Source organism: Gambusia affinis, linkage group LG09 (assembly GCF_019740435.1).
Source record: "Gambusia affinis linkage group LG09, SWU_Gaff_1.0, whole genome shotgun sequence".
Taxonomy (NCBI): domain Eukaryota; kingdom Metazoa; phylum Chordata; class Actinopteri; order Cyprinodontiformes; family Poeciliidae; genus Gambusia; species Gambusia affinis.
The window spans coordinates 6,507,247-6,525,385 of NC_057876.1; the positions used below are offsets into that span (position 1 = coordinate 6,507,247).

At 39.6% G+C, this 18,139-nt stretch overlaps 1 protein-coding gene across 1 annotated transcript; it reads right to left on the bottom strand.

Moving 5' to 3' along the window:
* Window positions 1-630: 630 nt before the first annotated feature.
* Window positions 631-17,386, bottom strand: LOC122837279 (integral membrane protein 2A-like). The gene is made up of 6 exons (XM_044127528.1): window positions 16,952-17,386; window positions 16,533-16,667; window positions 6,942-7,130; window positions 6,738-6,848; window positions 4,270-4,414; window positions 631-2,189 (listed from the first exon to the last, which is right to left on the bottom strand). The coding sequence occupies exons 1-6, from the start codon at window positions 17,021-17,023 to the stop codon at window positions 2,095-2,097; spliced, it is 747 nt and encodes a 248-aa protein (XP_043983463.1). The 5' UTR covers window positions 17,024-17,386; the 3' UTR covers window positions 631-2,094.
* Between the last annotated feature and the right edge of the window lie 753 nt (window positions 17,387-18,139).

The window sequence follows — 18,139 nt, forward strand, 5'->3', positions numbered from 1 at the left end:
ATTTGAAAAACAAGAACTGGTTGCACAAATGTGAATTTATTGTGGGTTTACGCTGAAATTATGCACGCAGTCTAAAATATAGACGGCTAATATTTAGATGATTGTACACTTTCTGCAAGCTGCTGGATACTAAATAACTCTTTATTTTGATTGGCTAGTTTATTGACACAAACCAGACTAAGCCACTGCAAAAAACAAAATGTATGTTTTGAGTTTTTATTGCAAACATCTTGATACTCTTGAAATAAGGCAAAACTAACTTATGAGTAACTTTACAGCATGAAATAGCAGCTTGTTTTTAGCCAGCAATTCCTTCATATTCATAAAACTAGTTCCACCGGAACATTATAAGTGAAATGTATTTTTTAAATCCATATTTAGAACTTGTAAACTTAAAAAAAAGGAAAACTCCAACATCTAGAAACTAGACCAAATAATTCCTGGAGAGATTTGCAGCGTTGTCCCATTTGTTCCCACCAGCGTCGACGTCAAGGTCACCACACATTTCTTGTTTTCAAAATTAATTCAAGTTGTATGTTGTCCAGTTATTATTGTCTAGAGCAAAAAAAAAAAAAAAAGGTTGAATGGCAGTGATGTATGACGTACCAAGAACCACACAGGAAAGTTTAGTTTTTAAGCAGGTTGAGAAAAGCAACTTTATTCAACAACAAAAATGAAATTCAGTTCAGTAGTGTCACACAAAGTTGTTTCGTGTTATTCCTCAGGCGTCGGGTTGGAGAGCAGCCTGTCGTTACCAGCCTACAGCGCTTCCTACTGATTGTCTTCCTGTGTGGGATTCACAGAACAACTCGCAACGTTTCCTTTTGTTCCCCCTTTTTATTCTCTTTGGCACAAAGCCATTTCAAAAATACGATTTTTCACATTTTTCCTTTTCGCTCATCAAGGGATTTTCCAAACTCAACCGTAACAGTTTCGTGTAATTAAATCTAAGCAACTATAAGATTTCCAGTGAAAAATGTAAAACTTCATTTGCTACCAACTATAATAACGACGAGTTACATCTGCTTTTTTTCTTCTTCTTTTCTTTTTTTTGTTTTTTGTTCAGGTTAAAATGAAACATACGAACAAAATCGCAAACCAAAGCAGGCGATCAAATAAACGTTCAAAATAACTCGCAACGTTTCCCTTTAGCTTGGTCCCGCTGGTTTAGCTCACGGTCTTCACTAGTTAACATCTAGAAATGTCTCTACACAAACACAAAAAACGAAGGAGTTGCACTAAATCATGACACGGCGGGACGGAGGAGTGCCAGCAGCAGCAGGGCACTCTGGGAAATATCTACAAAAAGTGGGGAGCGGCAGCTGCCGGATGTTCGTCCATGTTGGCAACGAGCGTGCGTTCAAACGTGCGTGTCGGCGTTGCGGCGCGCTGCTAAAGCCGCTCTGGGAAAGGAGGCGACGGGAAACACGAGAGGCGTCGCACACCTGCTGGGAACGACGGGAATATCAAGCAGGATGTCAAACAACTCGTGTCTGGGATACAAGAACATCGATAGGATGGGTCTGCAGGAAGCCACGGCGAACGAAACGGATTCTAACGGCGCAAATGAAACTTAGTGCGTCTAAGGCAGGAGTGTCAAACTCCAGTCCTCCAGTCGCTGTCCTGCAGTTCTTAGATGTGTCACAGGTACAAAACACTGGAATGAAACGACTTAATGACCTCCACCTGGTGTAGACCAGTTCTCCAGAGCCTTAATTATTTTATTCAGGTGGTGCAGCAGAGCCACATCTAAAAGTTGCAGGACAGCGGCCCTCGAGGACTGGAGTTTGAGACCCCTGGTCTAAGGTAACAACAAACAGCAGGTGGAGGTTAGGTGGAGGTTAGGTGGAGGTACAGCGGCTCTGGAACCCAAACTCACTCGACACAAGCTGGGAAGCAAAGGGAGGCTAAACAATTTGTACAAAAGTAGCTTTCTGCTGAAAGTTGTGCTTCCTGTCGCTGTCATTCATCCACTCCCTCCTTCTCTCAGTCACCCTGGCTCACCCATTTTCTCCCTATCTCTCTCTTTCTCTCTCTCTCTCTGTCTCTCTCTTTCTCTCTCTCTCTGTCTCTCTCTCTCTCGCCGTTTCCCCATCAGGCCTTGCAGATGCGGGTCTCCGTCACAAACTTGTTCTCAAAGTGGTGGATGGTGAAGCAGTCGTCGGCGGAGCGCTTCTGGATGTTTCCGCCTGACAAAAAAAATAAATAAATAAAAATAAACAGCAGCCGGAAAATATTTTACATTTTTATTCTACATCAAGTTAGACCTTTTTTTTTTTAAAGTAAATCCAGCAAAGAAGTAGGAAGGTGTGAGGAAAGGTTTCTTCCTCTTTCTACAGATTATTTCAGTACTCGATTATTGTAATGAGGATTCTGATGATTATTCGGTTAATCCAATAAAAAAGTTGCCACATCCCACAGATTTTCTTTCAATCAACAACTTGAGCCTCTTTTTTTTTTACATGATGTTAGAATACATTAAAAGACGCAAATGAGCAAATAATTTAAGTACTTTTAAGAGCAAGAAAAATAAATAATTGCCTAAAATGCAGTAACAGCATTCCTGTAGGGAACACATGATCATTTGTAGCAAATGTTGCATCTGCTGCCAAACAATTACTAGTTTGTTGATTTTTTTAATTTTTTTTTATTAATAATTGGACCAAAAGGTGTTTAATAAAATTTGAACCAGGTGTCGTTAAAAATGCAACATGAGGAGTTCAGGGTAGGACAGGTTTACAAAGAAGGTTTTTAAATTTAAATGCAAAATGTTTCTATTTTCTGTGCAGCTCTGACCTAATCCCTGCTCATAATGTGATGTTCTTTCAGCAAACCGACATTTTTGGAGCCCGAATGCTGCAGGTAACGATCAATCAGTGACTAGATTAGTTGACGATTGTTTCAATGATCGATTAATCGCGATTAATTCGAATGACTGTTCCAACCTTGTTGTCAGCTTCCTGAAATGGTTCCAGAACTGACGTGTGGACGTTTTATGTTCATACCCGCAGGAGTTTGATTATTATTTTACATTTTATTTGTCGTTTTGGCCGTCAGTGAAAACAAAAACACCTCGCTCGGCCGTCCAGCTTCCTCTTTGGTTGAAAGGAGCTCTTCAGATCTGCTTCACAGCCTGAATCAGGGGGAACCCCATAAAATGTTCCTCTTGCTAAAAACAACCATCCCTGGTGTTCGTTTTTGGACGTGAGGAGAAAAAATAAAACAATAAAACGCAGCCGAGCATGACTCAGAAACCTCAAAGACAATATATACCTCTGGTTTTCCAATACGTTGTTTCAGTTCTTCTATTTAAAGCCAAATAAAGTCGAGCTTCTTGTACAGACTGTAGAGCAGTCAGGAGTTTCTGATAAACAAACAAATAGTTCTGACTCATGGTGAAGTTTAAGGGCTATTTAAAGCCACTCTGGACCAACTTTAACCGTACAGCGTCTGGCAAAAGCACTTATCGCGTTTGTCACATTACGACCACTTCAGTGGGTTTCACTGAGGTGGTGGAACCGTGTGTCACTGCAGGGACGGCGCCGAGTCTTTCACCCGTCATCTGCAGCTATTTCTGTCATGATAACAAATTCAGCCGGGCGATAAATTGTCCCCAGAAGTCGTCACAATAAACGATAACGTTGTTGTTCTAGAAAATGTTCAAGTGATATAACGGTAATCGCATGATCACATTCTGAAAGATCAATAATCTTTACATTCTGATTGACGTTTGACAGCGGAACTGGAAGAGCTTTTAAATGTTGAAAATAAATAAGCAAAACGACAAATAAAGTGAATCGTGAAGACTGTAAACAAAACTGACCTTCAGAAAAAGTGGCCAGTTGAGACCAAAGAGCCAGACTGAAGAGTTTTATCACCCAGAGAAAAACAATAAATCATGCCGATGGCAATTATTGAGCTCGTTTTAATTTATCTATCTATGTTCAGCGACAGGCGTATATGAACCTGAAGTCTTGCCTCAGGCTCCTTTAACTCCGGTCCGGAGTTTGACTGGGCCGTTTCTCACACATCGATGTTGTCCTGATGTCAAATCTTTAGCAGCCTCTAAAAGGTTTTATTGCTAAGATTACCTGAAGAAAAGAATCCCCACAGCATGACACTACCACCACCATGTTTGTTTGGGTATTTTTTGGGCTTTTTTTTTTTTTTTTGCCGGACAGCGTTTTGCATGTAAATTGACTTCCACATTTTCGCTGTCTACAGTAAACCCTCAGCGCCAGCTGCTGTCACCGCGCTCGTCGTCCGTACCTGGCAGGGTGGACCGGCGCTGCATTCTGTAAGTTTCCTTCCCGTCACACAGCCGGCGGATGTAGAAACCCAGCGGCTTGACGTCCTCGATGCGCTCGGTGACCACAAGGTCCTCGCGCACCAGGTAGCTGCGGTATGAGTCACTCTGGAGAGAAGAGAGACGGAACGAGTGAGGCTGCGCTTATTTTTAGCCCACTGTTACGTGAAATAAAAAGGTGTCCACAAACACACGCTGCAGAAACAACAAGCAAAGCGAAGCGTCCCATACCGAGCAGAAGCTACGTTTCATTTTAAGTAACCATACCAGCTAAGCACATTTCCTCTTTTAGGTCTCCTTAGGTGTATTTCACAATCTGCAAATCTGTAAAAACATTCAGTTTTGCATGAAAAAAAAAAGAAAAACAAAGTGTGCACAAAATACCTCCGAGCTGTGCTGTTTGAATTTGGGAATTGAGTCAAATATTATACATGCAAACATCCTGTGCAGACTTTTGACTTGCCCATGAAGAACCCTCAGAAAGAGGAACAACCAGAAAACATTTTATTTATTTTTTTAACAACATTAGACTGCTGTGCCATTTCCCAGTAACTTTTCTACATATTTATCCTTGGGGGGTTTACAGTAAACTAAACTGATGTGAGGAAGTGTAAAATTCCTCACATCAGTTTAGGAATGTGAGGTTTAAATATAACAGTTTAATCTTTCTTGTGGTTTTATGGGATATTTGTTGCTACTTGTGGTATTTTGATGCATAATCAGGGATTTTCTTCTGCTTACATTTGAATTAAAACTTTCCTGACAGTCTCATATTATACAACCGCAACATAATGTTTCAATGCACACACCAACACACACACAGATATATACAAACAAACAAACTGCTACAACTGCAATATTTTTAACTAAAACATGCTGATTTTAAGTAATATTGACATGATTTGCAGCTTTAGTCTCTGTGACCTTTGTTTAAAACATCTAATAGTTATTTGCCATTTCCTGAAATCTTATTCATGTTGCTTATGGTATTTAACAAAAAAAAAACAAAGCGAAAAATACGCATAATGAGGAAAAAAAAAAGATACAATTGGAGAAATAATATTTAAAATTAGAGAATAAGTCATAAAACAGTGAGAGTAAAGGCACTATAACACGCATCAAATGTGACTGATCTTAGAAAAATGACTTTTATACCTTAATTATAGAAAATGACAGGATTACAAGATTATCCCCATTTATGAGAAATAAACAGAAATTAGCAGAGGTGAATTGGACAGTTTTACATTTAATCTGCTTTGACCAGCAGCTAGTTGGAAGCTCAGAAATAGATTTATATAAGCGCCAACCAGATGAAGGTGACAGCTAGTTACTACTGTTAGCTAGTTTCAGTATCGGGTTTTTAATAACAGCAAAAGGAAGTTATTTCAAATGAAAGTGTCTTTTTTACTATAAACATGTCTGCTGTTCATTCAGACTCACTTTCAGCTGCTAACAGAAACAGCAGAAACTGAAATGCTAGCAGCCTCAGAGCTAACAGGATAAGCTAGCATGCTAATCATGATATGAGATGCTAATTTTCTAAAATGCTCTCTCAAACTCAGTTTAAATAATTATTGAAACTTATGGCAGGAAAGCTGAAGAGCTAGACTTAATATAGATCATAAAGTTAAACTGAAATGGGAATCAGTATTAAAATAAAAAAGATTGGAAATCCGCCACTAAAATGCTGATTAGTGTGTCTCCACTTTTTGTGCGTAAGCTGAACACAGAGCAAACAAACCAGGGAGTTTTAAGAGTTTTCAGATATGACTTTGTGTTGTTGCCAGGCTAAAGGCTAAAAATGACCAAAAAATAAATAAAATATTTATCAAACAGAAAAACTAAGGTTCACACACTTTTCAAAGATTTTCAAGGTAATTTTTCAAACTTCTCCATCACAACACCTTGAAAAATGAACTATGAAGACCGTTTCTCTTCACTATTACATAACATCGATTATTTATTAATATCTTGTGTTAGTATTCTATTTACTCCAGCATTTACTAGAAACAAATTAAATATCTCTCTTACACACATGTCCTGTACATCTGACTGGTCTGAGAAAGTTACTAAATAATGTATAAAAAGTTTTCTCCCAACGTTTTCAGGTATTTAACAAATAGAAATAATTGTGATAATTAGGACAAACCTGAGACGAGAAACGTTTGGTCAGATCTAACTTCAGACAGGGAGGGGAAAAGAGTGCATTTGTCTTTTCATTATCTTTAAATATCTGGTTTCACTTGTAAATAATGCCTTAAAATTTTGTTTTTTAATCAACGTTGGATGGCACTTTATTGCCAAACTGCGCAGTCTGAATACCAACCACCATCAACTACATTTCCAAGGCTCTCAAGCAGATTTTCATCTGCGTCCTGTCATTTTATTGTAATCCAGCCACTCGGCCAGCCACTGAGTGGACGTCACTCACCATCAGCTGTGAGAAGAGGTCGATGAGGTCCTGAGGGGGGAGGACCACCGAAGTGTTGAGAGGAATCACGAAGCAGGTCCTCAGAGTCAGGTCCAGGTACGCTGTCAGCTTCTGCGTCGTCAAAACAAAACAAAAACGCGTGAAATCGGCGAGCTCAGAACCAGAGCACCAACGGGACAGAGAGCGGTCGCCCGCGGCTCTCACCCGGTTGAAGTCGTGGAGGATGTAGGCGGGGTCTCCGGACCGGAAGCGAGGAGGGGGCACGCTGACGACGGCCATGCTGTCCGAGATCTCCACCTCCTCCTCCACCAGCGGCAGGTAGTAGGGCTGGTGGGGCTGGCTCTCCGCCCCGGTGGACACGTCGGAGAACTGCATCGCTCCGTGATACAGCCTCTGGTGGGGAGTCGAAAGAGATAAATCATTCACACAAAGACAGCCCCAGGTAGGAAACAAGAACCGGAAAAAAAAAAAATTATTATCATGCAAATATAAAATGAATGAAAGCAGAGGAGGATGGGAAAAATAAAATCTATCTTCGATGTTGGGTTTTGCTATGAATGTAATCTTAGTGTCAGTTTAGTTTCTGTAGGATGGTGCACTGCAGGTTTCAACAGAGCAATGCCGTTTTTCAGAGCGAAAGATAAAGTGGAATCCAACAGAAATATTTCTACTGATGCTTAAACGTCCCTGAGACTTTTAACATTCGTGTTTTGGCTAAATTAGGACATGTGGGTTAAAAAGTCACATTTTCAAAGTGATTTTCAAGCTAATTTAAGGATCTATGAAATCTGTTTTATTATTTTCCAAATTATATTTGATTTTGTTCCACTTGTTTTTGTTTTGATTTTTCACAACTCTGATGTAAAAGACAAAATAATTCACAGGTCGACAGCTAGAGGTCAGTATTTCCTGTTATTCTGCATCAGAAACACTGTGGATCGAAACTGTTTCTGTGGTTTTAGGTGTTAAAAAGTGTTTCCCCCCCTCATTATTTTTTGAAGAACTTCAATTATGTGCAAAACTAGGAACCTGGTTTTTCACATCAAAGAAACTCTCCTTTTTAAAATCCTTTAGAGCTGAACTCAACTTCCACTTGTCACATGGAAAAAAAACCCTTTGGGAATTATAATCTTGTGTTCACTTTCATAATGACCAGAACCTTTCTTAATTTTTTTTCCCTTCCATCTGTCACAGGAATCTCCACTGAAGTGGTGACCGTCAGTGTTTTGGCGTTTAGCTTGCAGCCGCGACCCACAGCTGATACTGGATGTAATCAAGGCTGCCTGTATTATTAGACAGACATTAATGTGTAGCTAACGTTAGACAAACCTTGTTTCCAAAAAGGAGTTGGATCCCCATGTAGATATAAAACTGGATCACATTAAACCTGGTTTGTATCAACAGTTGAAGTCCTTGACTCAAAATATTGAGCCTTCTCTCTCCCAAGACTAAGGAAGCATTTGAGAGTCAGCACTCCTGCTTTCCACCAAGATTAGAGTGTTTTCAAAATAAAATTTCTTCCCAAACTCGCCCGGCTCTCAGCTCGTCTCTGCACAAGCTGGCGGAGGAATTAGCAGGGAGCCTTGCGATTGGTTCCACTAAAGCCGGAGTCGGGACAATCCTCTAGGATTAAAAACCACGCATGGAGGGGTGGCGATCTCATCCGACGGCGGTTTTGGTCGGCCAAAAACAGCAATTCAGGTAAACTCCTCAGGGATTTAGGTGGTGTTTCTTTTTATTTTTTACACCCATCACGGTGAAAACGGTAAAGCGAAATCCCAAAAAGGGACAAGAACGGTTATAACAAAGGGACCAAGACATGGGAAGAATAATAATGCATCCGTTACGTATACAGACGTGATAACGTGTAAAGAAAAGACGTCTTCCATTGCGATCGTCCGTCTGGTGAATCTGGTGCCAGAGGCTGTTCAGGGTTTAACAGAAGTTCCTGGTTGTGGTCAACAAAAGTATGATGTGGTTTCCATACCACAGTTTGTGTGTTTCCATGGCAACAGCGACTGGTAGAACGCCATTCCTGGGCTTAGTTCAGCTGTACGTCCATTGGACAACGGTACGGTCAGGGTGGGAACGCCACAATACTTTTTCAATTTAAACATTTCTAAATACTTTATAAACTCCTATATTTTTAAATTAATAGAAAGAATTTTGCACAGTCTTGTTTGGTTCATTTTTTTTTTTTTTTCATTATATTTTTATTCAAAAAAGTACAAAGTAAGGTGCATAAAAATACGGTAACATGAATTGAATTTGCTTTATCTTTTAACAACCAAACCCCACCCACCCACCCACATTCAACAGAGAAAATAAAAAAAAAAAAAAAATAAAAAAAAAAAAACAGGAGGGGGACAACGGGGGACATTACATGTCAATAATACAACAATTGGACATCATCAATTATATTATATATATACATATATATACATACATGCACATATACACACACATATACATCCCAGGGCTCCATAGGCTTATGAAGGTAATTCTATATTTTTAAGATTTTTAAAGTATTCCATCATAGGGTCCCACACCCTGTGAAATTGTCTTGTGGAGCCTCTAATAAAGTATTTAATTTTTTCTAATTTCAAGAGAAACATTAAATCAGTGAGCCAAACCCAGGCTTTAGGTGGTTCAGATGATTTCCAGAGTAAAACTATAAGTCTACGAGCTACCAAGGAAGCAAAGGCGAACGCATTCATTTGATCAGTGGATAGCATGTGCTCCTCAAACAATACTCCAAAGATGGCCATTCCTGCAGACGGTTTGATTTTGGTATTAAATGCTTCATTCAGTGTTTTACAGATGGATAACCAAAATTCAGTTAATTTCGGGCAATTCCAAAACATATGGGTCATATTTGCTGGAGCAGAATGACACCGCTCACACCTGTCATCAATGTCCTTATAAATTCTTGAAAGTTTAGATTTGGTATAGTAAGTTCTATGGAGGACTTTTAACTGTATAAGGCTAAGCCGTGCACAGGACGATGTTCCATTGATTCTTTTCAGAGCACGTTCCCAGAAATGTTCAGAAATAACAGAACCAAGTTCTTCAGACCATGCAATTCTAAGCTCATCTAGTGTTGTTTCCTGAAGAGATGTTATGATATTTGAGATGTTTGCAATGTGCCTCCTGAGATACAAAGGGTTACGCAAAATCCTCTCAAGCCCCGAGTCTGCTGGAGAGGCAGGAAATACTGGACTTTGACTTTGAATAAAATGACGAACCTGGAAATATCTGAAAAGATCAGTTTTTTGTAATTGGAATTTGGCCGAAAGGTCAGTGAAGTTGGCAAAAACACCATCTATATAAAAATGGTCACAAGTTTCCAAACCATTTCTCCTCCATTGAGCGAAGGTGTGATCCATCCTGGCAGCCGGGAAAAGGTGATTATTACAAATAGGGCTATATATAGAAAATTCTTTTAGATTAAAATGTTGTCTGAATTGTATCCATATCCTAAGAGAGGAAGATACTACAGGACTATGGGTGAATTTAGAGGGTGAAAGTGGTAATCCAGTAGTGACCAAAGCAGAAAGAGAGGAAGAGGTGCAGGAGTTTGCTTCAATCCTACACCAATCCAACTGCGGGCTTTGATACCAATATATAATTTTTTGGATATTAGATGCCCAGTAATAGTTTCTCATATTAGGTAAAGCCAGACCACCTTTATCTCTGGGCCTTTCTAGAAACTCTCTGCGAACTCTAGCATTTTTATTTGCCCAGAGAAAAGAGGAGAATAATTTATTTAAAGACTGGAAAAAAGACCTAGACAGAAATATTGGGAGACACTGAAACAAATACAAAAAGCGGGGTAATACATTCATTTTTATACAGTTAATTCTACCCGGAAGAGATAAGTAGAGACCGGACCATCTCTGAAAATCAGCCTCCAATTTAAGCAAGAGAGGTTTGAAATTCTTTCCATAGAGATCAGAGAACGTACGGGTGATGTGTATGCCTAAATATTTAAATCCGGACTTTGATATATGAAAGGGGAACGCATTGTCTGGTAGCTGAAGGGCTAGATAGTTAATTGGAAAGCATTCACTTTTAGAATAGTTTAATTTATAACCTGAAAAACTTCCAAAGTCATTAAGAATATTGACAATAGTAGGAATACATGACACTGGGTCAGAAATATACAAAAGTAAGTCATCGGCATATAAAGAAACTTTATGTTCAGTATCAAACCTGCGAATACCGAGGAAATTGGGGGTTGTTCTTAATTTTATTGATAAAGGCTCGATAGCTAATGCAAATAAGAGTGGGCTTAGAGGGCAACCCTGGCGTGTGCCCCTTGAGAGAGAAAATAAATGGGAAGATATCTTATTTGTAAGAACAGACGCTTTGGGTGATGTATATAACAAGCGTATCCAGGTTATAAAATTTAAACCAAAGCCAAATTTTTCCAGTACAGTAAACAAATAATTAAATTCCACTCGGTCAAATGCCTTTTCCGCGTCCAGAGAGGCAACTACTTCAGGGATCTCCCCAGACGCAGGGGAATAGAGGACATTTAAAAGTTTGCGAATATTTGTAAAAGACTGACGACCCTTTATGAAACCAGTTTGTTCTGTTGAGACGATGTTGGGTACAACATTCTCTAACCTTGATGCTAGCAGTTTGGCTAAAACTTTGACATCAACATTAAGCAAAGATATAGGTCGATATGAGCCACAATCATTTGGGTCTTTGCCTGGCTTTAAAAGAAGTGAAATGGAAGCCTCTGTTAGGGTTTGTGGTAAATGGTTCTGATTAAATGAGTGATTAAACATTTCAAGTAGCAGGGGAGCAAGTTGAAGAGAAAACTTTTTATAAAACTCAACGGTATAACCGTCAGGTCCAGGTGATTTGCCATTCTGCATTTTATGAATGGAATCTATAATCTCTTGTAACTTTATGGCTTCCTCAAGGCTGCCTTTGGCTTGTGTATCTACTTGTGGTATATCAATATTATCTAAAAAGCTAATCATTTTGGATTTATCTTGCGGGGGACAAGATGTGTATAGTTTAGAATAAAAATCCTTAAAGGTGTTGTTTATCTCTATTGGGTCTACGGTAAAGGATTGTGGAGTATTACGTATCTGAGGTATTAGACGGGACGCTGATTTACATTTAAGCTGATAGGCCAAAAGACGGCCTGCCTTATCCCCATGTTCATAATATTGTCCTTTTAACCAAAGTTGGTGTTTTTCAGTTATTTCTGTTGACAATAGATCATATTGGGTCATCAATGTAACCCTTTCCTTATATAACTCAGGTGTTGGAGTGGTAGAATATTGTTGGTCAATTTGTTTTAATGATACTAAGAGATCGTTTGCTTTTTGCTTTCTTTCCTTACTCCGTGAAATAGAATAAGAAATTATCTTCCCTCTTATAACTACTTTAAGTGTTTCCCACAATATGGATGGGGATATGGAATCAGATCTGTTAAAATATATAAACTCATCTATTTCTTTACCAATGAATTCACAGAAATGACTGTCTGATAGTAAGGATGTGTCTAATCTCCAAACTCTTCGTTGTGTGACATTTTGAGAGAACAAAATATCCAGGGAGACCGGCGCATGGTCAGATTCAACAATAGTATTGTATTCAATTCTCTTTGTAAAAGGGAGAAGTGTCTTGTCAATGAGGAAAAAATCGATACGACTGTATGTGTGGTGAACATGTGAGAAGTAGGAGAATTCTTTTTTGTTAGGATTAAAGAACCTCCATGGGTCAACCCAACCTGCCTTATCAGCAAACTCACCAAGAGCAAGAGACATTTTAGAGCGAGATAAGTTTCTAGGGCTAGAGCGGTCCATAGCTGGGTCCATAACCGTGTTGAAGTCCCCCGATAGAATAAGACTATGTCTATTTAAGTCTGGGAAAAGAGAAGTGAGTTTATGTATAAAGCCTACATCATCCCAGTTTGGGGCATAAATACTAGCTAGAATTACAGGAGAGTTAAACAGCGACCCAGATACTATCACAAATCGTCCCTGGGGGTCAGAGATGACCCGAGATGGTGTAAACAATATTTTTTTGTGGATCAGGATGGCTGCCCCTCGTGCCTTATTATTAAAGTTAGAGTGGAAACTCTGTCCAATCCAATTCCTCTTAAGCCTGATATGGTCTGCTATTTTCAAATGAGTTTCCTGTAAAAATATTATTTCTGCATTCAGTCTCTTTAAGTGAGAGAAGATCCTTGCTCTCTTATTAGGCCCATTCATCCCTCTCACGTTCCAGGTAATGAAACGTGTTGGAGTTACACCTATATCTGCCCTAACACTATCAATGTTGTGCGACATATGACATCTTCAAAAATGAAAAGCAGGTTGAACACCCCCAGGAAGAAAAAAAAAAAAAAAAAAAAAAAAAGCCACCCAAAAACACCCCACACCCTTCTTAAAAACAAATCTCCCTTTAACCCCAAACTGAACATATCCTATGCCTGTCCCCGGAACATGGGCAGACTGCAGGTTCTCTTCTAACTCCTGAACCTTCCGAAACACACTCTTCTCTTAACTTGTGAAGAGCCTATGACCTTTTACCAGGGATGGTTTATATTAGTTGAAACCATTCCGGTATTAAAAATTAAAGTAAAGCCATACCGTTAAACATACCGTTAATGTACATTCAGTTATGTTAAGTATATAGGTAAAGAAAAAGAAAAAGAAAATATCCAAAATTCTCAAAAACAATTAGATTACCCAAAATAGACTTTGGCGAGAGTTCACATACGTGTCAGAGCGTCTTCCAAGCAGTAAGATGGTGACCACATAACAGGTACACACGACTCGACTAGTCCATGTCAGTCCTCTTCCCCAACCACCAGCTGATTGCAGTAAGCTCGTGCTTCTTCCGGAGTGCTGAAGTCGAGGGTTTTTCCCTTATGGAAGACTCGTAGGTTAGCTGGATAACGCAAGCGAAACTTGATCCCCTTCTCGTAGAGTGTTTGTTTGACGCCGTTAAATTCAGCGCGTTTCCTCGACAGAGCAGCGCTGTAGTCAGGGTATATTCTCAGTGTAGCGCCCTGGTAGGTGCTTGTGTGCTGCCTTGCCCACTGCAGTAGCCGTTCCTTCTCCTGGTATCTTTGAAAGCATACCACAAACGGGCGCGGAGGGCGGCTAGTGTCGCTGGGTTTTGCGCCCACCCTGTGTGCTCTCTCCAGCACCGGGGCTGAGTCGAAAAGTGCGTTGCTGCGGGTGAGCTCCATTAGCGCATTCGTCATAAAGTTAACAGTATTCCCCACACCTTCACTGCCTTCTGGAACATTTAGAATCCTCAAGTTGTTGCGGCGTGACCGGTTTTCTAAGTCCTCAATACGATCCAAGAGTGCAGCATTTTGGCCTTTTAGAGCTTTAACAGCAGATTCGGCAGCACATATCTTCTCAAAATTATCACCTGCGAGTGATTCTGAAGCGGTTAGGCGTTGTTGTATAGAGCCCACCGTTTCTGTCAGAGCACTCACCGAAGCTTGTAACGGCACCAGTGATTCTTGAATGAGGGTGGAGATGTCTTCTTTTAAACTTTCTCGTTGCTTGGCTAACTCTTGTACTAGTTGGGTCATAGTTAATCCATCGCTTTTGGAAGGGCTAGCGTCGGAGGCCATGGTGGCTGGCTTGCTAGCAACGGTGTTCCGCGTGGTTATCGAGGAGGTTTGTTTTTGCTTGGAGGTAGCCATTAACCGGCCAAAGTCGTCCAACACGGTAATGTGTACAAGATACGTCAATTCTGTGGTAAATATATAAGGTTTGGTCTCATAAGTTAGAAGTTGGGTCAGAGCTCTTCACACTCGCTGCCTACTCCTTCATGACCCAAACCGGAAGTCCTTGTTTGGTTCATTTTAGGTCAATATTATGGTTAGAGGCTCCACGCTGTTGCTTGGTTTTTGCTGATCCACGTGTTTAAAAACAGACCTAAAAAGCCACATGCGTGATGTGAATTAAGAGAGGGTTGTATTCAAGTTTTATTGTCTTTACAAGCTGATGTTGGTCTATCATTTCAACCCTCTGCTGTGTAAAAATCTGTATTCTTCTTCTACTTTCTGGAACCGGTTTAAAGAGACGTGGTAGTGTGTAATTTTAGTGTGTCGATGGAATAAAATAAATGAAAACTACAAAAAAAATAACATGTTCGCCTTAAGTAACCATTAACGCAAGCCTGTAGAGAAATGTAATTGAGTAAAAAACATGAATTATATATTTAAAATGTAGTAGAATGAAAGTAAAAATGAAAAGCTACTCCTTTGAAGTGCAAATTCTCAAAACCTGCACCGAAGCATCAGCGCTCTAGTAAATTAATTTTCTTGGACTACATTTCCAATATTTCCTCTTCAACAAGAGCATCAGCTGCCAGCCTGGAAATATGTGAATAATTTATTGGAACCCCCCTGGTAGCAATACATGTCTATGTACTGAAGATCAGACCCGGTATCATCCGCATTATGAGGCCTCTAAGTGCCATAGCAACCAAGTAATTACATGGTTTGTAACTATTAGTCCTCATAAGCCTTGTTAAGTGTAAAACACAATGCGAGTAAGCTCATCTTAATTTAACCTGCCGCATATTTTATTTAAAAATAGATTTTCTTATATCGTTATGCATTTGTGTTTTTGGTGTGTATTAAGACGGTAAATGAATACGATAAATTGTTCCATCCATTCACAAGCTGGAATCGACGACAGATGGGTATAATTCAACTTTTTAGATTTTAATTCTGTTACTTATTCTTAGCTGATTTACCATTTTTAAAAACTTTTATGCCGTACAGGCCTGTCACAATAACAAATTTTGCTGAACGATAAATTGTTCCAGAATATTATCGCGATAAATGATAATATTGTTGGTTTGGGACCATTTTTAAGGACCACAGTGGTAATGGCAAAATAATAACGCAGGAACACGTTCTTAAGCGTCAGTAAACATTAAATTCTAATGAACATTTAACAAAGGAACTGGAAGACATTTTAAATATCCAAAACAAATAAATACAAAAAACAAATAAAATTAAATTTAATATTCGTAAGCAAAAGGTCTAGTTACAACCAAAGCACCAAACTGAAGACTTTTATCCTCCAGGTTTTAGTAGAAAGAGAGAAAAAGAAACCATAAACGATAAATCATGCCAATGCAAATGATTGAGTTTGGTTTAATTATCATTGATTTATTGATTATTGTGACAGGCTTAATGCTGTAATCGCTGGAAAATTGACAAACATGTTTGACGTCTATTGAAGATTTTGATGACAAAATATTTGTTTATTTGTGCTACACAAATAAACTTGTCTGACTGATTATATAATTCATAGTCGTTTTTTAATGCGTGTGATTTTATTGTTATTTGTGTTTTTGGTGTGTAATAAGACTGTAAATGTATACTGATGTCGGTGTGCGTGTGTGTGTGTGTGTGTGTGCGTGCGTGTGTGTGTGTGTGTGTGTGTGTGCGTGTGTGTGTGTGTGTGTGTGTGTGTGAGCTTTATGTTTGTGTGTGACTGGGTGGAGAAAGGGGCTCATTTAGTTTTCTGGCAGATTTCTCCAAAACTAATTTGTAGCTGATGTCAGGGTGCAAAAACCTAATTATCTGGTATGTCCTCCATGAGTTCCTGATAATATTCATTGTAATAAACAAAGATTATGACAGACATCATGTCAAAACTAGACTTTTGAAAGCTCATGGGAAACATGTCTGCATTGTAATGGAAAATTCCACCAAGTTTCATCGTATAAATTCGCGGCTTTACCACATAAAGGTGCAGATTTTTAGGAATTTCATACTGAAACACAAACCTTTGGGGTGAAATGCCGGTAGAGACACGCTCCCCCCACGATGAGTCCAGTCAGGATGAAGGAGATGCCCAGCAGGTAGAGAATAAGGCGACCGAAGCCGTCTGTGGCCGCAGAGTCAGAGGCCAGCTCCGGGTCCTGAACACACACATGCACAAATACACACAAATAGCACATAGAGAGCAACAACAACTGCAGCGTTGCATCCATACACGCATGCATGGATGGATTTATTGTTAAGCAAAGACGCAAGCCTGTAATCCAGTGAACATCGGCACCCTGCATCCGGTGCATTTTAGTAAATGAACGAAAAATAATAATAATAATAATAATAATGACGATAATAATAACTGCGGTGGGTTCGGGCCTGGAGGAGGTCCCCTCTCCCCCGGAACCGCACTGAACGAAGCCCGTTAGCTCACCTTCACCGCGGCTGGCACCTCTTTGCCCAGCGCCTTCTGCGCCAGAGCCGAGTTGAAAGCTATCTTCACCATGCTGCACCCGGAAACGTCCCGCTCGGGTATTTTAGTCACGGACACACACACACGCACACACAAAAGGTGGAACTGTGGATGTATTTTTATCGACGGTCGTCTGCAGCTCCGGCGTTGTGCTTCTCCGCAACTCAACCGTGTGACGCACTTTGCAACCTCGGCTTTATCCGCACCGCTTCCGGTGGCCGGGGAGATTAAAAAGCCAAACAAACCAGGTTCTAACTGGAGAATTATCGATCCTAAATAGCTACAATTTACGGGTAGATATTTTTAGCCGTAATTTAGGTCATCTATTGTAAGAACTTAACAATAACTAGAAAAGGAAATACTGCTTCTCGTTGTTGTCTTTTGGAAAATATTTCTGTGGCTTTGGTGCCATCTAGTGGCTGCAGGTCGAAACTGACATTTCTTTTCCTAAAAAAACAAAATAGTATGGACAGCATGGGGCTAAAAACAGACATCTTAAATTAACCTGAAAATGCACTGGCATTGAAAACTATAATTGAAACTGAAAATATACACATTAAAATACATTTACTGATAAATGTATTAAAAGTGAAACAAACATTTATAATCAAAAAGGAAGAATTGACACTTATTAACTCACAACCGAGTATGCACACAGACTGACTGTGTGCATACTCGGTTATAACAGGTCGATAGCTGTTTTAACCGAGTATGCAGCTAAGAGCTGTGAAGGCCTTTTGTAATCGTATTGTTTCTTCTTTTTTTATCCTTCTGCCAAATGAATTGGCTTTTTGGGGGCTTTATCATATTGAAAAACTAACAAAAGTTGGCGGATGCGTCAACTCTGTGTGAAAATTATGTATATTAAGGTCGTAGCAAAAATTGCAACAGAAATGGTTCAACGGCGCAGCCTAGCACCTTTCAAAAAACCCTCCGCATTGACTTTATTTCATCGTAGAGACATGAAATTTGGTACACTTGTAGAACTCACCAAGATGCTCAGAAAATTCAATTAATGTCATAAAGCAAGTATCACAGGAAGTCGGCCATTTTGGATTGAAGTTCCGATTTTGACCCCATTTTTGACATTTACAGCCTTCACATTTGATTGACCTTCTATTAGGGATTTTGATTGATCGGCTTCAGTTT

Excerpts from the sequence above, each read along its gene's own strand:
- LOC122837279 (XM_044127528.1), bottom strand. The coding sequence starts at position 17,023 with ATGGTGAAGATAGCTTTCAACTCGGCTCTGGCGCAGAAGGCGCTGGGC. Across the intron at positions 7,131-16,532 it reads ACCGGCATTTCACCCCAAAG|AGGCTGTATCACGGAGCGAT; the intron begins GTTTGTGTTTCA and ends ACTCCCCACCAG. Across the intron at positions 4,415-6,737 it reads ACCTCTTCTCACAGCTGATG|AGTGACTCATACCGCAGCTA; the intron begins GTGAGTGACGTC and ends TCTTCTCTCCAG.